The following is a 25,600-nucleotide window of genomic DNA, read 5'->3' as shown; positions in this document are numbered from 1 at the left end:
TATAATATAGTTTTAGTCTGGTATAGCTAGATCCCTTCAATTTCATTTTTTCATTAATTCCCTTGAAATTCTTGAGTTTTTGTTCTTCCAGATTAAGTTTGTTATTGTTTTTTCTAGGTCAGTAAAATAATTTTGGGGGGATTTTGATTGTCATGATACTGAAAAATAGGTTAATTTAGATAATATTGTCATTTTTATTATATTAGCTTGGCCTACCCATGAGAACTTAATTTTTTCCAATTGATTAGATCTGACTTTATTTGTATGAAAAGTGTTTTGTAATTGTGTTCATATTGTTCAAAACAGACTGAGAACAACCGTTTAATGGAATCACTGTTAGATTCCTTCCACCCATCCATTTCTTTACCCCATTGTACCTTCTAGCTACTCATACAACCCTTTATGCATCTAATAGTTCATCGTCCTAGCATTCACTGATTTTTCATGTGTTCTTTTGCCATTACCATTTGTTTCATTACTATTCTGCTTTGGTAAATATGATATTATAATATAGGGAGATGATTAAGTAGCCTATCTCTTGCTTTAAACTCTATAAATTTCTGAAGTATTTATATTTATCAATTTCAGAAGATGTTTTCCCTGCATCAAGTAAAGGCACTTGTAGAATCTAGACAGTTGGATCAAGAGATTCTGTCCTTTCAGAAAAATAAAAATAGAATAGAAACATCATACTAATTATTTCCAGTTATCTATATTAGGACTATTTTCTAAATCATACAGACATGAAACTTTGGAGACATTTTCTAGTCATTTCTCTACTGCATGCATCCTTTATACATATTCAATCACCTGATCCTTTCCATTTTTCTTTTTTTCTTGGTTGTTTGTTTTGCTTTGTTTTATTTTTCCCCCTGAGGCAATTGGGGTGAAGTGACTTGCCCAGGGTCATACAGCTAGGAAGTATTAAGGTCACATTTGAACTCAGGTCCTCCTGACTTTAGGGCTGGAGCTCTATCCACTATGCTACTTAGTTGCCCCTATCTTTCCATTTTTCTTTCAAAATATTTCATCTATCCATCTCCTCTTTTCCATTTTTGCTGCCCATATCATTACCCAGATTTTCTTCATATTCCACCTGCATTACTAGAAGTATCTCCCTAATCTTAGTCTCTTTCCAAGGCTATGAACACTAGGCATACTCTCACCAAATTAGCCCTTCAAAAATGCAACTGTTTTTTAAAACCATTTCACTTCTTACTTCAGTTTTTTGCCCCATTTGAAATAATTTGAAAGCTTTCCAAAATCTAAGCCCTCTCTACATTATCTTGCAGCATATATCACAGTAATTTCCAAAGGGCAGCCAAGTATAAAAATATTGGAAAGTGGGGGGGAAAAAAGTATTGAAGAAATTGGAGTGAGATCATCACAACTATAGAGAATTAAAAAAAAAAAACTTAGGTACTCATAATTTTGAAAAAATACAAGTGACGACATTATTGACTATATTAGAAACATTTGCACAATAAAAGTCGCTGTAGCCAAAGTGAGAAGTAATAGACTTGGGAGAAAATGTTCAAGTTAATAATAAGTGGTCAAAAGCTATAAATATGACATTATATGAGCTACAATTATAAAATGTTAAAAATTTCTAATAATCAGTTCTAATAGCATCAAATTAGCAAATATAATAACAGAATAATATTTAGAATTGGTTATGTCTGGAAATTTTTGAAGTACAATATTAATAGGAAAATGAAATACTTCAAATTTTGGAGAATGTAATATGGAATTGTAATTGTGTAATATGTAAAAATTTTAAAAAATAATTCATAGTCACTTCAATGATGGTAAAATAAGAAAGTGATTAATAATAAAATGGCATAAGTATACAAAATATTTCTAATACCACCTACAAATACCTTGATTTTCTACTGATTAGAGAAATGACTAAACAAAATATGATAAATTAATGGAGTACAATTCAATTTTGTTAAATGAAAATTATGAAGAATTCAATACAATAACAATGCACATGAGCTGATTTGAGCAAAAGAAAATAGAATCTGAATAAAAATAAAAATATGCAAACTGATTATAATAAACAATAATTTTCTTTTTCTCTATTAAAAAAATAAATAATTATATTAAAATTTTATTATTTATATTATTAAATAATAATATATTATTGTATTATATTAATATATTAAAAATTAAAATAATAAAATTATACTACTTAAAAATTAAAAACAAATTAAATTTAAAACAAAAAAACAATAAATCTAACATGAACATTGAGAAAAAGGGTTCAAAAGTAGCTATGAAAAAGGAAATGTGATTAGGTTAATAACCTTGGTAAACATAACTTACATTTTAAATATTTCTATTTGTCTTTTTAAATGTGTGGTTTTCAATAATTGGTAATAGATTTGGGCAGATATGCCTTCTTTATTACTTTATATTAATCATTTTATTTTATTTTGTACTTAATACATTAATAAAACATTAGGGAAATTAAAATAAAATTAATATTTAAAAATAAAATATTATGACACAGAAACATGTAGCTCTAAACACTACACTGAAATCTGAATATTCTTTTTCTATAGGTTTTTGTGATTTCCATATAAGCAAAAATGATGAGTTCTCCCTTTCTTGTGTGCAGACACAATAATAGAATGATGAGTAAATTATTAAAGTTGTAACAATACAAAAAGTTCATGATTATGATTAAAGACTATCATTTTACCTTGGTATTCCTGATCCCATAGCATTATTCATAAAGCCCTAATGGACTGTTGTCTCCCAGTCCAAGTGTGTTTGGTTTAAATGGAGTATGAAGAAGCTATCTTATTCTTCTATATTTAGATTAATGTTAATATAAGGAGCTTTGAATACCTACAAGTTTCTTTAATTCAATTCAGTAAACATTATTTAGTGACTTCTATATACAAGTTGCTCTGCTAACTTCTCATAATATAAACAAAAAGAAAATAGCTCTTGCTGTTGCCTTGAGAGAGCTAACATTTTATCAAAGAAATACAACACAAAAAAAATGGACAAGTAAATATGAAATATACACAAGTAATTTCAATTTCAATCAAATTTTGATATAGCTTTAGTAACTGAAGAGATCATGAAAAACATCCAGATAAATTGGCAGGGCATTTTTGAGCAATTTAGTTATTCTATAGAGTATAAGTGAGAAAGGAATGAATTAGACATGAAAACCACCTGAACAGAGGCATATAAGTTGGTGGATAGAATAAGTCACATACAAAATAGCATTTAGAAATTTTCTAGAGAGAAGTATCATAGAGAAGTTTTAACTAGAAGATCTAAAATAATTTGTTCCCATAAATGTGAAGAGTAGTCCTAAGATGAAGTGCTATGAAGTGATTCATTAGGGAATGGAATAGTGCTGACATGTTCTCTGCAGTTATATTTTGCTATTATAATGGAACTATAGAGATGAAATACAATCAAATGTCAAAGGAGAAGTCTCCCTTATTTCTCATGGTTATATACTGACTCAGTTTATGAAGTCATATACAATTTTGATTGCTTTCTGAAATTACTTATAGGTAGATAAGCTTGCATTTATTTTATATGTATTTGCACATAATATATATATATATGTACATATATATATACATATATATATATGTTACCTTCCCCCTTTGGAATATGTTTTCATGCAAAAGGACTATTTAATTTTTGTCTTTCTGGCCTCAATGTATAGCAAAGTTCTGCGCCCAGCCTACTTCCAGCTACTCTAGTGATTCAAGCTTAAGATTGGAACACAATGGCACATTCATTGACCATAAAATATTATAAAAATGACTTTAATTATAACAAAAACCTGAGAGGATATAATTACTGAAAACAGATGTTTTCCCTTCTGCTTCCACATTTTCTAGGACAGCAATGCTGGGTTAGAAATATGTATTGCAAAACAGTGAACTCTGCCAAATCTCAAGTATAACAATTCCCCACAGGTTGGATTTTTTTTTTAAACCTCTCATTCTCAGGACCAGTCAAATCCCAAAGATTATGTCCTTGACTCCTTAAAGGAAAACATTCCGTGCTATTTATTTTAAATATTACTCCCAGCCTTTCTATTTATAGGAAGTCATATGTTAAAGCCATCCTTCTCCCCCTACCTGGAATATATCCTAAACAAACAGCATACACTGAGTTCTGAAAATTGTATCTTTGCAAAAATAACTTGACTATGCTATGCATCATAGAGGATTAATTCTGGGTGATAAAAACTGAGATGAAGATAATGGGGGGGGAGGTGAGGAGAAGAAAAGATGATGGCATACCTATATTACTTGAGGATGGTATTTAAACATGTACAGATTATTGCAAAAATGAATAAACTTAAATTGGGCCTCGGAGTGGACACTGACTCATTTTCTCAGTGAGTCATACACAGAATAATAAATTTAATTCTAGCAAGTGATAATATCATAAAATGTTCAAATTGTTGGACATTTTGGAGCCAAGACTACAACAGTCAATGTCAGGAGAGGAAAGGGACATCTAACACTATGTTTCTGCTCCTGTGATTTTGACTCATTGCCCACTTTGACTTCATCTTTGGCATTATCCCTGGATTTGGGACTCTGGATATCTGCTTCATATTTGATGACCAACTCCTTTATCTACCTTGGCACCTATTCACCTATTGACTTGATCTTTCTTTGACTAAAAGAATGTACATCCCTTCTTGATCCAAGTTATTGGATTTAGACCTAAGCTTTATTCTCAATTTCTTATTTGACTTTCCAAGGCTTGATTCCTAGCATTGTATTTTATATCAAGTGGTGACTATAATTCTATTTGAAAAAAATAGCATATGCTCAATGTTTACAAGATGAGGAAATGTCCTTAGGACCAGAAAATATTCTGATGAACAAAATAAGATAAGACACTGCTCATGTTTCAGAAAAATAACAGCAATATTTTTCTATTTAAAAAATGAAAATAAAAGATTTTGAAATCAGTATATTTAGACAGATATCTTAATCTATCCCATTTGTCCCCTCCCCAATTTACACACATAGACAATTCACTAGGTTAAAGAATTAGAGATGAAATGGACTTTGGTGATCATGACATTCAACCTCTACATTTTACAGTTAAGGAAACTTAGGCTGGAAAAGATGAAGTAATTTTTCCAGGATCACAATAAATATCAGAAATGGTATCTAAATTCAGGGTCTCCATTTTCAAATCCTGCCTTTTTCTATTGTGCTGTTTTATAATAAGTTTCTGTAAAAAAAAAAAGTTCAACTCTAACATTGGCAATGGCTTTAAGTTATAGAATATCACTTTGTCCCAAGAATATAGATTCAACTCATCTAAAGGATAACAGAAAATCAAATAGTGAGTGTGAGTTATTTCCAATACCTAACAAATAATAAATTAGGGGAGATAAGAGTTGTGAAGTAGGTCATCAGGTATAACAATATCCCAATTTATAGATGTAAATACTAAATCCCCCAGGACTGATAAGATAAATTTAGAGCTGAGGTCCTTTAAAGATTAATAAATATGATTTTAAAAATGATCTCTTCAAAACTAGCCTATTTATTTATTTGCTAGTTTGTCTTAAATTTTCTTTCCTTAGACTTACATCTTAATCAGATTAAGGAAAAAAAAGTATTTTGTAGCTTTCTGAAGGGTAGAACTTAGAAATTCCATTTCTCTCCAATTTCAGATGAAAATGAGGGCAAAAAAGACAAATGATCTACTGCTCCTATAAGATTTTTGGATTGTGGGTATCACATAAAGGGCTATAAGATTCAACTATGCAATCCTGCTTCCTTCTGAAAGAGTTTATATTTTGTAGTGCTTGTGAAGTCCCTAAATATAAAATTATGGAATCATTTCTTGCTGAAGTAATTTGTCTTCACAATTTTCTTGTCAAGGACATTGCATTCTAAGATTATCATCTACTTTCAGACTGTTTGAGTAGGGGTGACTCTTCATCCTTTGTTGCCCATGATTCTTTTGTATAAAGTTATCATGAGCTTCCCTCAAATGATATCTGGAGCTTTCAAGCTTTTCTCTGAAAACTCTGCAAGTTATAAAAAGTCAGTCTTTAAATTTAGACTTTAGTGCTAAGTATTTGAAATTTCAAGGAAGTAGTAAAATAACAAAATAGTTAGGTTTGGGATTTCCTTTTTTTTTTTTTTAAACGAGTCTAGTCTACATGAGCAAATAGCCTTAGAGTGGCTTAGAGTGGCGAAATGACTTTCCAAAAGTCATGCTGTTTGCTTGATTTTCAGAATTGTCATCAGGTTTTGATGTTTAAATACATTCACATTCAATTTGTGACACTTTGAGCAAGCCACATGGCTTCCTTAGGGTTTCAGTTTCCTCAGCTGTCAAATGGAAATAGTTATCAGTCAGTCCAGATGAATTCACAGGATTGTGATGAGAAACAATGAAATTTTTGAAAACATTTTGAATAGCACAAAATGCTCAGAAAGATGTGGGAAGTCTTCAAAGCCAATAATCTAATAAGGAGGCAGAGGGAGGAAAGTAGATTTCACATATGGGTTCTTTGGGGGAAAAGGAAAGTTTCAAAAATAAAAAATTTGAAATGCCAGACAATTTTCATTCACCCTTAACCCCAATATTCCTCTCTTATTTGTTTTATTATTTCTTCCTCTTTTCCATCTAGGATTTCCCATACATGCAAATTTAATCCTTTTCTCATATAGCACCATAGATATCATTGGTCACTTAACCACAGTCATTGAGATCTTCTATAGGGCTGTTATGTTGAGTGACAAAGGAGAAGTAAACTTATTAAAAACAAGAGTCTCTTTTAAAAGGGCCATGAACTTAGATTTCTAGCCTATGTTCTTCCCCCTTGTATTTGATTGACCTTCCTGCAAGAAAGACATTGATTTCAACTTAAAAATAAGTTCACAGCTAGCAGCAGCAGTAGTAGTGGTGGTGATGGTGATGGTGGTATTCTTAATATTATATTATGTATATAATGTTATTATGTTATAATCATAATATAGCTACTATAATAAATAGCTCTTATTATCAATGATTAATTATAAAATATTAGCTATTAGTGTTTCTATCATTTATAGTTAATAACTAGAGTAATAAATGTTATTAGTAATACTATTAATAATATTAATAACTTGTTGGAATGTATATTGTGCTTTAAGGTTTGAAAATACTGGAATATCTTCTTTATCAACAAAACAACTCTGCAAGGTAGGTGCTATGATTATCCCAATTTTAGATGAAAAATTTGAGGCAGACAAAGGTTAAGTGTTTTTCTCAGGATCACCCAGATACTAAATGATGGAGGTCAGATATAAACTTCAGCCTTTCAGACTGCAGATTTAGAACTCCAACCACTCTGCAATACAAGTACTTTAGTTCACAGTTTCACAGAATCAGAAAAGAAAAATAATTGTCCAGACCAAACCCTTACTTTACAGATGACATAATTGAGATTCACAGAAGTTAAACTCAGAAAAAGAAAACAATGTAGTTAGGAATTCAAATCCAACTCTTTTAATTCTCAAACTGGTGCTCATGTAATCTGATTTTAACTTTTGCAATGACCAAATTTATCCCCCTCTGACTCAAATGGTTTTGTAGGCAAACTATTAGAAAATATGGATATACTATTTTTCACACAATCCCCCTTCAATTGTTTGATTCCCTCAGTCATGACATTTATTTGCTCTCATATAGAAATTTGTTATGAGCATGTCACTGTGCCACTCAAGAATGTTCAGTTTTTATTGTTCATAAGATGAAAATATGAATTTTTAAGTTGTACATTTAAAACTCATCACAGCCTGGCTCTGCCTTTTTCCCCAAGTTATTTCAGATGACTTCTTTCAGTACACTCTCCATTCTGAGCAAATTGGCCTATTTCTTGTTCTCCAAATTCAGGATTCCATTGCTTATGTCCATACTTTCTCACAGGCTGTCTCACATGCCAGGAAATGTGTTCCCTTCTCAAGGGACACCCCTCCCCTAAATTAACTCTTTCAATCTATTTCTGCTCTGCACAGATATAATCCATGATGAAGGTCCTGCCAAAGTGCTTCCTCCTTCATTCTAGTTCTAAGATATTAGTTCTTAAGCTACTCACCTGTTGACCAAAAGAGGGTTTACTCAAAAAACAGAACAAGACACATTTTCAGACATACCAAATATAGAAATTTGTTTTGTTTGACCATGCATCTTTTCATGAGGGCTTTGAGTTTTGTTTTCATCAAGAAATATGGCTGGAAGGACAAGGAAAGGATAGGTATGTGGTAACAAAAGAAGAAAGAGTAAGAGAAAGTAAAGTATAGACAACAAGGAAAGCCTTGACAGCTACAGGTTTGAAAACAAGCTGTTCATATTAGAGTGCTGAAATTTTATATTTAAAAAATAGAAAAGTCTCTCCTTTGTTGGCACATAAGTATATAGACCCAGCTTCATTGTCTTATGCTGGATTCATTGTGTTACTTGCTATTTTGAGCAATTCTTCTAGCACTCAAATGTATTTGTCTTAAGAAGAAATTGTTCATTTCAAAAATTGGTGCTCATTTCATGATTGGTAATGAAATGGAGGGTAATAAACGTGCTGAATCAAAGTGAATAGAATTTAATATTTTATATAAGATGTTGATAGTCAACAAACATTTGTTAAATATCTATCACTGTGCTAATCATTGTGGCTAGGCATCAGGGATACGAATACAAAGAGAGAGAGAGAGAGAGAGAGAGAGAGAGAGAGAGAGAGAGAGAGAGAGAAAAGAAAAATATTCCTTGCCTTTGAAGAGCTTACAATCTCCGGGGAGAAGACAAAACACAAAAGGAAGCTGAAAAGAAAATGAGGTATTGAGGTGCCTCACATAGGGGAGAGTTGGAAAACAGGAGCAAAAAGAAAGTATAAAAATATCTGAGTTCTTTCCTTGCAATTATTGTCAACATGCTGCCTTCTACATCTTTGTCCCAACTTTCCTATATAAAAATAGCCAGGAAGACTTTTCCCATCTCTCAAAAGGGAGAAGATAGAGATGTATTGGCTCTTGTCATAGTCAGGTCTGGGTAGGAGGACATAAGACACTGACCTCTCTATGTGACTCATGAGGATGTCAGCTTGGATTTTAATTCACAGAATTGCCCAACAAGTTTCTGCCAGGCTCCCTTCACTTCCTTATTTCTCACACTATAAATCACAGGGTTCAACATAGGAGTTAATAGGGCATAGAACAATGAGATTATCTTCTCCTGAAGGATATTGGGGGTTGAGTGGGGCTGAATGTAAGTGAAAATGGCCATCCCGTAGCACAAAATCACCACTGTCAGGTGGGAGGCACAAGTCTGAAAGGCTTTCTTCCTTCCATCTGTGGACTGAATCTTCAGGATAGTGGAGATGATCTTGATATAGGACAGCAGGACCAGTGAGAATGGGGTCATGAGCAGGATGATGCTGGAGGCCATAATGGCCACCTCATTGGAAGAAGTGTCCACACAGGCCAATCTGACTACAGCTAAGAGCTCACATGATATGTGGTCAATGACCCGATTTGTGCACATGGGAAGTTGAAAAGTGATAGCAGTCTGCATGAGAGAGTTCAGAGAACCACCAATCCAGGAGGCAGCCACCAGCCTGACACACAGTCCACCCTGCATGATGGCTGAATAGCGCAGAGGGTTGCAAACTGCCACGTAGCGGTCGTAAGCCATTGTTGCCAGCAACACAAACTCAATGCCACCTAGACCCAGAGACAAAAATAACTGAATTGCGCAGCTCAGGTATGGAATTAACTTCTCCTCTTTCAAGAAATGAACCAACAATTGGGGGACAATAGTAGTAGCATAAGAGACATCTACAAAAGAGAGATTAGTGAGGAAGAAATACATTGGTGTGTGGAGGTGGCTGTCAAGACGGATCAGAATGATGATAAGGATATTTCCAAAAACAGTCACCAGGTACATAGCCAGGAAGAGGACAAAGAGTGAGACCTGAGTCCTCCAGTCACTAGACAGCCCCAGGAGAATGAATGAACTCACCCATGTCTGGTTAGCTATTCCCATTAAATTGTGAAAAGTAATCTGTAGAGAAAAGTAGAAAGAAAAAGAATCATTTGGTTAGAAAACCGAATAAATAGCCTTTCAAGGAAACATGTTATTTTCCCAGTTGGGATAATTGTATAATTCTGTTAACTCGATCTAGGTAAGGCAATTGTTTAAATTGGATGTTGCTGTTAACAAATGGAGTGAGTGAGCTACCTCGTGAGGTAATGAATCACCTCTCAGCAAAAATATATAAACAAAAGTTGGATTTCCATTGTGAGAGCATATTATCAAGGGCATTCAGCACTGACTGGGAAGCTCTAATAGAAGACTACTAAAGTTCCTTTCAACTCTTAAGATTCACTAACCATGAATTGAGCATCAATTTAATTCTATTTTGTTGCCACAGACTGACCCGCTAACCATGACCTTTTGACCTTTACCTGTACCTTTAACCTCATTACTTCCCATTTCTGAAATTTTCCTCCATCTGTTCCTCCATCTGTTATTCTTTTATATATCTTCCATCTTTCACTCTTATTAAACTTTTTTATTCACCTTATAAACATGCACAACTCTCTCCTAATTCTAAAAGAAAGTAATTTTAAAGCATATGGTTATTCTCCTTTCACTGCCATATTTCTAAAAAAAATGTTTTTATATTTCATCACCATCTACTTAATCTCCAAATCACTGGAAATTTGTCTTCTTTTTCTCCTATTCTAGGGAAGAAGTAAGATAGCCCAACATCACTGGATTGATTTATAATTATAAGATGTAGGTTTAACTTAACCTCTCTGATTAAACTGGCTGATCTTCAAGTTCCCTTCCATTTATTGGTCTGGCATTCAAAGTCCTCAAGAAAATGTCTACATGTTACTTTTCCAACCCTATTTCAAGCTATTCCCCTGCATCATGTTGTCTCTTTTCTCTGTATATCTTTGTTTCTTCTGCCCCCAGACTCTGAAAAGACTGCCCTCTTTTCTTTATATGATGAAGTGTACTCTTTTCTTCAAAATTCAGTTCCAGTGCTAAATCCTCCTCAGACCCCTCATCTGAAAATGATGCCTTCTTCCTCAAATTTCACATGATATTTTCTCTGGACCTCAAATTCTGCTTTGTATTATAATTATTTACATATATGTCTTTAACATTAATTCCTTGAGAGTTGGGTCTGTGCTGTTTGTGTTTTTATACTTATAATGCCAACCATAGTGCCTTTTGTTGAATCTGGTTTGTAAGATACTTGTTTGTTCTTGATTATTTGAATTCTCTGTCCTTCGCTTTGAAAGAATAGGGGGATGGAAAATTCCTTTGCATTTATATTTCTTGTTTTACTTATATATTTTTAACATATCTAAAATCCGAACAGTTAACACTACTATCCAGGAATTGTATTTACATTGAAACCCCACTTTATACTTACCTTTTCTAAATGACACTAAAATAACCCTGTTTTCCCATCATATTAACCAGAGTCCTCTTCTGACCACAGAGACATATATCTTCTAATGTGTGATTTATACCTGAAAGAGTTAAAGAGATTTCCCCAGCATCTTAAATTAAGCCATTTGGGAGAGTAGGAGCAGCACTTGGATTGTCTCCATTGGACAAGTTCTCTGTTTAAGAAGCAGAACAAAATATGGAAATATCAGGCTGAATTAAATAAAAATTTCATTTTACCAAGCCTTATATGCTGCATTAGTCTCTGTTTTTCCCCAATATACTAAACATAAATTCCATAAGAACAGAGACCATGTTTTAACTGAACTTCCTATCTCTAGTACTATACATATTAGAGACTGAAGTAATTACTATTAAATTGGACCATCTATGTTTATGAGAGCTACAGAGCTCAGATGAGCAGATTGGTAGCTCCTGGAGAGCAGATATAGTTTTGTTTTTGTCTTTATATCCCCAGCATCTAGCACACTAGATGCTTAATCCATGCTTAGTGACTGATTGGTTGGTTGACAAAAGTTTGCAAAGTGAGGGACAGTTTACTTCCTGGAAAAAAAAAAGAGAAGGGAGTAGAAACAGCATGATCAGAATGTTAAAAAGAAATTTTAATTGTTGTAATTAATGGAAAAGGGACAGTCCTCACAAGGGAAGAAAGTGGAATAAGGAGAGTAGTTTACAGAATGACTGATTGGGTTATAAACACTGAGAAGGATAAAAAGGACAGCTTAGGACAAGGTGTCATGTAAAAAGAAAACAATCCTTATAGTACAAAGCTTATTGAGAATAAGACACAAAGAAATTATTAGCTAGTTGGGAAAATGTTTTTCTCTCAACTCTGTGAACATGGAATAGCCAGTGAAGACTAATGGCTTAAGGGCATATTTAGAGTTATAAATGAAATATGGCTTTTTTTATTTTGATTTTTGCTCTCTGTTTCATTCTGGTCTATTATACTTAATTTTAATAGAAGGCTATTGGGAATATTTATGTATTGTAGAAATAGACATTATCTTTCTAATTATGAAATTGAAGAATCAATTAGTAAACATGTATTAAGTATTTACTATGAGGCAGAAGGAATCGTAGATAACCTCTAGCTCAATCCCTTATTTTATAGATGAATAAAGTGAGCCTCAGATTTATACCCTTATTCATTACCATCACCAGTTGAATAGAGCAGAAGCTCAAACCTAAATTCTCTTAATTTTGAATCTAGCATTAATTCTAGTATATTTGTTTGTTTGCTTATTTGTGACATTTTTTTTTTTTTTTTTTTTTTTTTTTTGCTAACTGGTTGAACATAAACAAAGGAAAATGAGCAAAAAGGGAAGGAGAAAATATTTTATTTATTCTTGACTCTCAATTTGGAATAAATTTTAAGGATTAGATTTGTAATCTGAAAATACCAAGTTAGATTCCACAATAATATTTACTTTATAATTGACAATCTTCACATAGCTGTCATTTCTTCTCTCTGAGCTTTACTTTCTTCATCTATCAAATGAGACAACAGGATTAGATAATAATAATTAGCATTTACTGGTTCTATATTTCATACACTTTCTTTTTTGAATCTCACACCAACTCTATGAAGGGATATTAGGTATTTTATTTACAATTTACAATTAAGGAAACAGAGACTCAGGGATTAAATGACATGCTTGTGATTACATAGCTAGTGTCAGGGGCAAGATTCAAATCTAGAACTTCAAGTCCATCTACTCTACTAAGAAAAATAGCATTTTTAAAAACTAAGTGCCTCATGTTTAACATCTATTGGATTACTTGCCTCTAGGGAGGCAATGGGAGAAAGGTAGGGAAAAAATTTGAAACAAAAGGTTTTGCAAAGGTGAATGCTGAAAATTATCTGTGCATATGTTTTGAAAATAAAAAAAACTTTAATTAAAAAAAAAAAAAGATTGTATCCTTGCAAAAGAAAAGGAAATAAACCTAAGTGCCTACTCTGTGCCAGGCACTATGCTAAACATTTTACAAATATCATTTCACTTGATCCTCACATCAAGCCTATAAGATAGGTTCTATGATTACCTTCTCTTTACAGTTAAGGAAACTAAAACAAAACAAAATTAAGTTTAAGCCATATTTGAACTCAAGTCTTCTTGACTCTAGGTCCAGTCCTCTCTGCTGCACTGCTAAACTGCCTATAAAAGTAAGGTACACAAAGTATCACAATCATTTAAGTGTTTCCTTGGAGGCACCTAGATGCAACAGTAGATTGCATAGTCAAGAAGACCCAAGTTCAAATATGACCTTGATACTTACTAACTAAGTGGTTCTGACCAAATCCCTTAATCTTTATTTGCTTCCATTTCTTCATTCCTAAAATGGGAATGAATAATAGTACTGACTTCCTAGTGTTGTTGTGAGGAAAAATGAGAGAGTATTTGAAAGGCATTTTACAAATCTTAAAATGCTAAGTAAATTTTGACTATTACCAATACAATTTCTATAGATGCTTCTAGTTCTAAGTCCAAAGAATCTAAAACTACAACAATGGAAGCCAATCAGAGGTGATCTAGTCCAAGTCCTTGGTTCTACATCTGAGAAAATATAGTTCGTCCATACCCACAGGAGTAGGATCGAGGATTTAGAGCTGCAAGGAATTTTAAAGGTCATCTAATCCAATTCCTTCATTTTAGAAATGAGAAAAATTAGTAGCTTATAAATTAATTTGCCCAAGTAGTAATTGACTGAGCTGGGATTTGAATCCTTATAATCTAAATTCAAAGCATTCTTTTCACTTTACCACATTTTCCCTTCTTTGCTATTTCTATCAATTAAGTATCTTATTAAGTTGTATATTCTCTTCACTGGAAATTCTTCCATGTCTTCTCATCCTTTGTTAAACATGTCATTGTCTTTCCTTAAATCCTTCTTCTACTCGATGTACTCAGTGATTTCTGATCATCAATATTATTCAAAGCATAAAACAGAAAGGCATTTTTCTTTGTGCTTCCCACAAAGTGGGAAGTGCTTCCCACTTTCATGGAAGAGGCCTTTGCATAAAGACTAAATTAAAGAAGGAATTTGAAGAAGGAATTCCTATAGATAGTTCTATAGAAGATCAAGTCTATAATTTGACCCTTATTCTCTACTCTCACTGTTCCCTTAATCCAAAGATGGGGAACTTCTGGCTTTATAAGACCTTGAGAAATCATTTGCATAATCAATCACAGGTGATAATTAGCTGAAAGATGGGTAGAACAACCTTCCACTGCTTGAGTTCTATAAATTAATAATTTTGCATGGCCTGCAAATGATTTTATAAATATCCAAATGACCTTGGCATAAAAAGGTTTCCCACTTTTGTCATAATCTAAGCTCTTTTTATGACCCTCCTAGTAGGACACATTGTTTCTAGCTTCTTTTATGCCAGATTAATTTTTCTTTAAAAATAACACTATTTTTAATAATACCTCCTTGTTCAATGACCTTCTGTGATTTGATTTGAAGCATAAAGCCCTGAGTCCTTATCCTGCATTGTAAATTTCAAAGGTATCATTTATAACCCAGATCCAACTTGTCTTTGCTCAAAGTAGGTCATTATTAACACTATCTCACAAATATGACTTACTCATATCTATATTCCTCTTACAATGTCTTTCCCCCTTTTTTAGCCCTTTATAAATCCTATTTATTCTTCAAGGCTTACCTCAAGTCTCATCTCTTCCATGAAGAGGCACACTAATGCAACCGTTTATGGACTGTGAATTATCTGATCATTTTGGAAATTTGGAATCATGTAAGGGAAAAGATCTCTAAAATGTCTAAACTTTTTGCACGACAAATCTTGGTTTTAGATGTATTCCCCAAAGATGTTAAAGACAAAGAGAAAAAAGGTTAATTCTATGACAAAAAGTAATTAACAACACTTTTTTGTTAACAAATGATTGAAGATAAAAAAAAAAATGTCCATTGATTAGGTGATGGCTAAACAAATTTTGGTACATGAATGTGACATTATTATATCATAAGAAGTGACAAATATGAGGAATTAGGACAAAAACAGGAAGACCTAAACAGAAAAAGTAGAGTAAGGAAATAGGACATAGAGATTTGGACAAAACTTCATTATTTGAGAAGAAATTCACTATACCAATGTAGGTCATCAATTATCCTGCAATTTGTTTTCTTAAAGAGTTTCTCAGATCACTGAGAAGCTACTGAGAGATTACAGTGAAAGAACATTGAATTTTCCAGGGTCATATAATCACTATGTAATCAAAAGCAAGAAGAAGAATGAGGGGGAAATAGCACAATGACCACAAGAATGTAGAGGGAAAGAACAATTTTTTAAAATCTAAATATCATATGATTATAATGACCAAATATGGTATCAAAGAATTGATGAGAAAAAAATTTCCTTTTCATTTGAGAAATGATGCTACATATATTATCAAATACAAATTATACATCAATTCATTCTAATGAACACTTCTTTTAAAAAAAATTACAAGGATAAGGAAGAAAGGACAGTTATATTCAGAAATAAGTATGATAGAAAAAAACAAAACAATAAAACTTTATGTTAAAAAAAATTCTCCTTCCATTCCAGTGCAAAGGTATCTCAGTCCTCCACTTAACTCCCATAGTATTTAATGTCTGTCCCACTCATTTGACTTGACACTTGAATCAGGCATGTCAGGACAGAACTGCATTGCCTTTGGCTTTATTACAAAACTTGCAGAGGACAGAATAAATAGCAATGTGATCTTTAAAAAGTTTTAAAGATCAAAACAGAACAAAACTAGAATGTGTTTCTGAGTTTTAAAATAGGTAACATTTCATGATAGTAAACCTCAAAGAAATACATCACCTCTTTTTAACCATGATGTCTAAAATAACCCAAATTCTGACTTTGGAAACAACTAGTAAAAATGACAAAATCCTTACAATTATTCAATCCAATTAAACAAAGATTTATTAAGCTGTCTCTAGTGACAAATAAATAGTCTCTTTTTGTATTTTTTATCTATGGATTCTAGGTAAATTATGCATCAAGGATAGAATAAAAATGAGGAATTTTCTCTACCTTTGTGATCCATAGATGAAGCTCCACTTGAAAAGGAGGAACCAGTGGTATCTATTTGATTTAATTCCTAGAAGTAGGTATGGTAAAGAAATAGAAAAGAAGAAAAGATTGTCTGACTTTGAGAAAAGTATGATCGACCAGGTCAAGTTATCTACTCCAATCGCTTTGAACTCTTTTATGTCTCCTGTAATAAAATATAATGAATGGTCAACCTAATAAAATGCTTGAAAAAAGATCCAAATCAATGTACAGGAATTTTAAATAAGAGGATTTAGAGCTTCAAGGTATGAGTCATATAATAATCCTATCATGTTACAACTGAAAATATTTAGGAACAAAAATATTATATGAGTTGCCTAATGTCAGTTAGTCACTCAACAAGCCTGTATTAACCACCTAGGGTTAGCTAGGTGGTTCAATGAATAGAGTGTAAAGCCTAAAGTCAGAAAGACTCATATCTTCCTGAATTCAAATATGACCTGAGTCACTTGCTAGCTGTATGATTAGCTGTATACTAGCTTTATAAGTCACAACCTATTTACCCCGGTTTCTTCATTTATAAATGAAGAAAAAGAAAATGGCAAATCTAACCAGTATCTTTGTCAAGAAAACTCCAAATGGGATCACAAAAAATTGGGCACAACTGAAAGTGACTGAAAACAAGTGCGACATACTGTAACATTGATAGTGAATAGCAAAGATCAGATTCTATGCCCTCACCCTGCAAGTTTTAGTGATGATAGCTATGAATCCATACAGACGGAAAAGATAAAGCAGGGATACATACAACTTCACAATTTGTCAAAAATCAATATATTCTGTTCCTTTCTACTCTTATACATAAAATTATTTTTATGCCTGAATTTATTTAAAGGTACGAGAAATAGAATAGGTCCCAGTTGAATAGAATAAGGTTTCAATATCAGATTTATAGTAAAAATGATATAAAGTATTAAACATTTAGCCTTGCATTTCTTCTCTTCTGGTGTTCTGAGAGTTAAGCATAATCTCAATTCTGATAGGTTTTTAAGACTTTTCTCCAATTCTTCCTTGGACTTAATAGAATAATTGCATTTTACGGATTAAAAGAGGTAGTAGAGTGGATTGAATGCCAGACCTAAAGTCTAGAAGACATCTTCCTGAGTTCATATCTGAACTCAGATAGTTACAAGCTGTGTGACTCTAGGCAAGTCACTTAACCCTATTTTCATCAGTTTCTCATGTGTAAAATGAGTTGGAGAAGGAAATGGCAAAACCTTCCTGTATCTCTGCCAAGAAAACCCCAAATGGGGTCACCAAGAATTTGACAACTAAAAATTACTGAACAACAATAGAGCTAAAAGAGGCCTTCAATGGCATTTAGAATTGTAGGATTCTATAATACTAGAATTGGAGAGAACATATAGTTCACCTAATTCAATCCACTTCTTTTGAAGATGACATAACAGAGGCTCAGAGAAAAGCAGCTTTCCTAAAATCACAAATATAATAAATAGTGGAGCAGAAGTTCAATTTCCAATCCCCTGATTCCAAATCTATCTATAGGCATTTAATAGGAAGGTAACAACCAGCCTTAAATGCAGATAAAGTAAATAGCTAGTTGCCTAGAAGCTTTGAATTGAAGGATCAATAAGGCCCTTCATTCCCAAGACTCTTTCCATAACCTATCACTGATGCAAATTAATTCCTATGAGTTAAAAATGATCCTCTCCTTCCAGTACTCGTTAAAATTCTCTCAGAAAATTCTAGGAAAATTAATAACAATAATGCCAACCATTTACGTGTATTTGACAAGGAAAGGTACACAGTACATACCCATCACAACAACCCAGAGGAAGGTATAATTAACCCCATTTTATAGATAACAAAATTTGAGATGTAGAGGAAAATTTGACTTAAATTTATCACAGGGGTAGTGTATCTGAAGTGGGATTCCAATTCATGTAATTTGTTTCCAAGATGAGTTCTTTATATAAATTATTTGATCAGATCCATTTTCTCACCTGTGACAGGAGAATGAGAATACCAATGAGCTGGGGCACTTAAAGTGAGAAAAAGACATATTTTGTGAGTTGGGGAGAGATGAAACACTAAAAAAATATATCCCCATCAGAATTTTATTAGGATTGGTCCAGGAAGCAATCAGACTTTAATTAGAAATTACCCTCAAGTGACCTTTTCCCCAGAATAGAAGAAAGAAGTAAAACAAATACTAGTACTTAATCTTTGTGACTCCAAAGAAGATATATCCTCCCTTGGTTGAAAACTGTCATTTCTTTTTACCAATCCACCCTCTTTCTTAATAAAGATATTTTTCCTTTCCATCAAAACTTTTCAATTCTCAGAACCCTAATCTCAACTATCTGCCAGGGAGAAAACATTCAGTTAAAGACAAAAATTACTGCTTCATATGCTACACTTCCCTTGGAATTTGCATTTTATACCATTTGCCTGAATTGGTCTAGATCATAATCCAAAGATTTAAAGAAATCAATGACAAATCAGTGGGGAAAGATGTTTGGCCATTGGGGTTTACCTTTAAGAATAAATGATAGAAACCTGATAGAAACAAAATACAAATATGTTATTAGGACACAAATCACCAGATGAAATGATGGAGTGGAAAGAGTAATGGAAGATAATGGAAGAACAAAGGCAAAGGTTGCTTTACTGGAACACAGAGGAATATATTTTCTATGTGAACCTGGGTCATTTATTCTCTCAGTGTATTAGGAACCTCCCTCAGATTATATAATTTGCAAAGAAGGTAACTATCTGCATTGATAAAGGGAATCTCATGTAGGACTTCCTAACCAGTGAAATAGATCTAGTTCCTATCTCTATGCTGAAAATAATAAGTTAAGTGTTTTTTATTTCGCTTTATTGGCAAAAGGGGAAATGAGAACACTGACCATAAAGAGTTATTGTTGAATAACAAATTTGAGTCGTTTTGTAATGCCAGAGAAACTGAGGCAGGAGAGAGATTAGAGAGCTTTTTAATATTTTATTAATTGGAGAGTATAATTGACTTGGACTCTTGTCTCAAATTATCCAGTCAGACAGAGATAAAGATATACTGGGACCAAGGAATCCATGTTGGTCCCAGGGCTGGAGGAAACTGTCATCTCAAAGAATCCAGCATCCAGCATCCAGCCTCCAGTAATGAATGGGAGAAACGCAACTTCTTAAATACCTTTTAGAAACAAAGAAGGGGTAAGAAGCATGGGAAAACTTCTGTCAGGATGGGGGGAGACCATAAATCCTAAAAACCCAGAGACAGGATGTCTGAATACACAGAAGTAAAGATGTCAGTGAGGTATCTTGGAATATTTTAGAGGGATATTGTAAATTCTTGAGGACAGAAAGAGTCAGGAGGTCTACTTTCTTGTTCATCCTGCTAACAATGTATAACCTTAGAGCAAATGGTCCCAGTCTTAATGGACTATAAGGGGGGTTTACAACTAAGGGGAATAGTTAGGGAGACTGAGATAAGGGAAACTAGTGCAGGGAAACTGAGCCAGGACAGTTAAAGAGAACTGTGGCATAACAATTTATGCCAAAGACTTTGTAGATCTTAAAAGCCTTTAGAAATGTCAACTATTTTCAGTGAGAGGAAGCACAATATATTCCAAATCAAGACACATAATGGTTATGGACACAACTTCTCAGTAATCCCCAAACAACCACATCAAAAAAAAAATACATATATATATATATATATATATATGGTGGCTACTTTCTAACAAATAATTCCAATCTCTGGCTAATTAGAAAAACCTGGAATTTTGTAACAAATAACAAGTAACAATAAGGAAAATAGTTACTGTGTTTGTATTTTTTTTATCAACATATAAAACTTTCTCTCCCAATGTAGATTACTATTAATTATAACTTTTATTACAAATTCACAAGCTCCAATGTAATAATGAAGTATTCAGTTTACTTTTCCTTGAAAGGAAGAGCTTATAATTTCACATTTAAATAAATTTTTTCTTTTGTAAAAATAAAGAGAATTCTCCATCATTCTGCTTCAGTGAGATACTCTATGTCAAAAACCTTTTCAAACAATGCTCCTCTTTTATCTCACACCATAGCATTCTGTGGATATTTCAACAAATTCCCCTCTCCTCTCTTTCCATGAAGTTGAGTGAAAGGACTGATTTCAATGATCAAAAGAGGAATGCCAAGATCCTCAATGTCTGGTCTCCTTATGAAGCTTCAAGATTCCTTATTTCCTTTGTTGTTCTTTGTAGCTATGAAAGATAAGTCCATTTAAAGTAAGAAAATTGAATATTTGAGGGTAATAAGCTTTCATCTCAATCAACTGGAATTATAAACAAAGAAGTCCATGTGAAATAGATTACAAGCCAAATTAAGGCCAGAAGGTAAAAATGCTTTTCTAGACACATTACCCATGATTATTCCCATAGTTGTCTGTAATTGGGATATGAAGACCTAATCATCTATTAAAATTCTCTGTGTTATCTTTAATACTTAGTTCATCCATTTGAATCTTAGGTCTATTTGGTCATCTTTATTGGAATTCCTAATTCCCTAGGATGGGTATAGCATAATGAAGTGACACTTTAAAATAAAAATAAAAGTCACAGGATAACATCATTTATGAATTCATTTTCAATTCTTTAAATATTGAGACAGACAGACCTGAATACATATGCAGAATACATGCAACTTAGTTTAATAGTTTGAAGTTGCAGTTTTCTTATTTTGGTCCCCATATAGTCATAGCTGCCAAGAAAAATGTCCACTTACAGCTACAGAGATTCCAATGATTCATAAAGGAGGGGAAGTCTGATTGAAGTGGATACTTAACTCATCTGTAATGGGCAGAGATCTTTGCTTCAATAAGGCACTTGGGAGGAAGGAACTCCAGAGGCTCTTAGGTTGGTGATTTTTCCAAGGTCTGAGTTTGACATCCTGAGAGGGCAATTAATTATCCCTCCTCAAGGTCTTGTTATCTTCTTTCTGTCTGATTTTCACTCAGGTGAGTCCTCAAATTAAGGCTAAGGACATTTTAAAGCATATTTATGTTATGAGTTTCATTTTTAAAAACTTGGTAAATGTTCAAAATCCCCATTCCATGAGAGATTCTTCTGATTTAGTTTTATTTTTAAGGGGTGTGGAGTTACCTCCTTCCTTCATCTTATTATAGACATGTAAAACCAGGAAAAATTCTCCTAGCTTATGAATCCCTGAGCATGATATCTTTCCACAGTGCACTTTCTCTGAAATCCCCTCCAGATTCTTTCTCTCATTGTTATAAGAACCTAGGCTTTTTGAAAGAAGGTTGGGGGGGGGGGAGAATTAGAAGACCTCCGTACTCTTCATTCTCAGTTCATTCTCTAACTTATACAACTGAGAGATTCACTCAATCTGAACCTCAATATCTTCAAATGTAGGATAAAGCTTTACTACTTTTCATAATTGTCATGAGAATTTAATGAAAGTAAAAACTTTAAAATGCTTTGGCAAACTATTTTAGACAAGGTAAGCATCATCCATAAGCAAATCAGGACAGCAAAGGATACTTTACCTTTCAGATCTTTGGAGAAGGGAGGAATTTATGACTCAAGAAGAACTAGTGAACATTATGAAAAACAAAATAGACAACTTTGATTACAGTAAATTAAAAAGGTTTTGCAAAAACAAAACCAACACAAACAAGATAAAAAGGAAAGAACAAAGCTCAGAAAAAAAATTTTACAGTCTGTTTCTGATAAAAGTCTCATTTCAAATATATATAAAGAACTGCATCAAATTTAAAAGAATACAAGTCATTGCCTAACTGATAAATGGTCAGAATATATGAACAGACAATTTTCAGATGGTAAAATGAAAGCCATATAAAGTTATATGAAAAAACACTCTAAATCACTGTTTGTGGCTCCCCACTCAGGAACTACTATTACCAGTCACTCCTAATTCCAAGGCCCTCAGAAGAATCTCTGGCCACTGTCTAGTACAATGCTTCTACCAATCCTACCTCAATTGGACGTCTTCAGAGATCTCTGATCATCATTTCATCCAGCGGTGATTTCACATACTATAGAGTCACGTGCAAGCTCAAGATCTTTTATTCCACATATTCACATTCTACCGTTCTGACCTCCTGCTCACTCCTAGTGAGCTCCTGACTAGGTCCTAGTAACTGCCAATAAAACTGAACCTACTTCCTTGTCCCTACAGTTTATATCAACTCTATGAGGTCACAGGCACAGACAATTAGAGAATGAGACCCCTCCTGTTGCTGACACAGACCTCAATGTGAGCAGAACTCCTGCCCATGAGACGGTCCATGCTGGTTCACAGAAAACCACTTCTGGGGATCTCAGGCTTCAAGGCCTTTGTACTTCCTAGTGTGCCAGGCATGGCTCCTCCCCCAACTCTTGCAATTATTGATTAGAAAAATGTAAATTAAAACAACTCTAAGGTACCACCTCACACTTCTCAGATTGGCTAAAGTAACAAGAAAAGATGATAAATTTTGAAGGGAATGCAGGAAACTGGGATACTAATATATTATTGGTGGAGTTGTGAAATGACCTATCAATCCTGTAGAACAATTTGGAACTATGTCCAAAGGGCTATTAAACTATACCCTTTGATCTAGCAGTGCCACTACTGGGTCTGTATCCCAAGGAAATCATAAAGGAGAAAAAAAATACCCACATATGCAAAAATGTTTATAGCAGCTCTTTTTGTGGTGATAAAGAATTGGAAAATGAGTAGATGCCTATCAAGTGGGGAATGGTTAAATAAGTTATGGTATATGAAAGAAATGGAGTATTATTGTTCTATAAAAATCATGAACAAGCTAAGTTTAGAAAGTCCTGGAAAGATTTACATGAATTGATGCTGAGTGATACAAGCAGAACCAGGAATACATTGTACACAGTAACAGCAAGGTTGTGCAATGATCAACCATGAAACACTTGGTTTTTCTCAGTGTTTTAGTGATTTAAGGCAATCCCAATAAATTCTGAATAGAAAACACCATCTGCATCCAGAAAGAGAACTATGGAGATTGAATGTAAATCAACACATACTATGTTCACTTTTTTCCTGCTTTTTTTTTCTTTGATTTTTTTTTGTTTTTATTTTTCTTTCCCAACATGCTTCATAAAGAAATTTATTTAAGAAGCTGATGTACATGTATAACCAGAAAGTCTTTTTAAAGGAATGTTAATTATCAACCAAGCAAGATAGCCAATATTTATCATCTTTGTTCCTAATGGGGGGTGGGGGGAGGGAGGTAGTACATTAAGACTAGTAGATCATTCAACCTCAGGAGTTTTGAAATTCAGTCAGGCTGAAGTTGATCAGGTGCACTAAACCTAGCATCAATATCATGAGCTCCATGAGGCTATGGGAATGAAGCTTGTTAACATTAGAGCATAATGTTTCCTGCAACACTGAGGGGAATATGTAGCCATTCTAGCTATGGAATCATAGAGATAGAGTAAAAGTATGCAGACTAGCTCACAGTGAGCCCAAAGCAGACTCTCTATGACAGTTAAAATAACTGCTAATAAAACTCCACCTACTTCCTGATCCCCACAGTTTATGTCAGGTCTCTGAGATCACCAGCACAGGCAATTAGAGAAGGAGACACCTCCCGTTGATGATGCAGATCTCAATGCGACCAGAGCTCCCGCCCATGAGGTGGTCCATGGTGGTTCACAGAAAACCACTTCCAAGGATCTCATAAAAATCATAAAGGATTTTAAAAGATAAATAAGAGATAGGAAAAAATAGGAAAAAATGAGAAGTTAAGTGAGAGAGAGCCAACAACTTGAAAAAGAGAGGACAAAAATTAACTAAAGAAAACAATTCCTCAAAATACTATTGGCCAAATGCAAAAAATAAACCCACTGAAGAAAACACATTTAAAAAATAGAATTAATCAAATGGAAAAAGAAAATGCTTATTGAATAAACTGAAAGCTGCAGTTGGGATTTACATTCACTCCAGAAACATACTAGCAGTGTGATATGGACATTTATGCAATCTTTTAGAGCCTCAGTTTTCTCATCATTTAAACATGGATTATAATACTTGGGTAATTTTTGGACAGGTTAATATGTAGTACCCTAAAAGTGGGGAAAGGAATTTAAACCTTGCTAAGGTTTCTTGGGCTTTTATTTGTATAATAATTTAAGAAGAGTTAGATATAGTATGATTTGCACTGGACTAGGGAGGCAGGAGAAGGATGAGTTATGAATTTATGAGCAATTTAAGAGAGATGGGACTCAGCACTGAATGTCATCAGTTATTGCTAGTATCCAAAGGAAGTAGATAAAGGAAGGTAGCAATAATAATTCCAAAAATAAAAACTGAGCTCTAATAGTAGCCATTTAGGCCCTGTGGTTAAGTCATGAGGAAATAATTGTGCAAGAAATTTGGCTGAAATGTTTTTCTGAGAAGCTGAGAGTATTCAAACTATTCAAGCATTTTCTGTTTAATTTTTCCCCTCTTGTGTTTATTACTAGGCATTCTTATGTAATGCTTCCCTAATTAAAATGTTTCTTCATCCTGATTTTTCTTTCCTCTTAGATAAAATATGCAATCATGAAATATTTTTGTTTCATAAGAAATGAATGAATAAAAGCAGAGTCAAGATGGCAGATCAAAGACAGGCACTTTGTACAAGTTCTCCTTTAAATTCCTCCAAATATCTTTAAATAATGACTCTAAACAAATTCTAAAGTAATGGAACTTACAAAAAGACTGAGTGAAACAATTTTCCAGTCAATACAACTTATAAATTCAGCAATATATATATATATATATATATATACATATTTATTTACACACACACACACACACATATATATATATATAATTTGAATATGACCAATGTGAAAATTTATTTTGCTTGGCTATGCATACTTGTTGTGAAGTTTCTGATTTTCTTTCTTTTTGAGGGGGTGAACAGAAAATAAGTGCTTGTTAATTGATAAAAATAAAATATATTTTTTAAAAATCTATAATCAGCTATAATATTTATAAATTACATATTTGTATATTGGTTGTATATGAAGG

At 33.2% G+C, this 25,600-nt stretch overlaps 1 protein-coding gene across 1 annotated transcript; it reads right to left on the bottom strand.

Annotated features, from left to right (window-relative positions):
- Positions 1–9,087: 9,087 nt before the first annotated feature.
- Positions 9,088–10,044, bottom strand: LOC100922750 (olfactory receptor-like protein OLF3). Its single transcript, XM_003771715.1, has one exon. It carries the CDS (start codon positions 10,042–10,044, stop codon positions 9,088–9,090), a length of 957 nt encoding a protein of 318 aa, XP_003771763.1.
- Positions 10,045–25,600: the final 15,556 nt, after the last annotated feature.

Source organism: Sarcophilus harrisii, chromosome 5 (assembly GCF_902635505.1).
Source record: "Sarcophilus harrisii chromosome 5, mSarHar1.11, whole genome shotgun sequence".
NCBI classification, from domain to species: domain Eukaryota; kingdom Metazoa; phylum Chordata; class Mammalia; order Dasyuromorphia; family Dasyuridae; genus Sarcophilus; species Sarcophilus harrisii.
The sequence above is the reverse complement of the archived record's forward strand: the minus strand, read 5'-3'. Positions and strand labels throughout refer to the sequence as shown.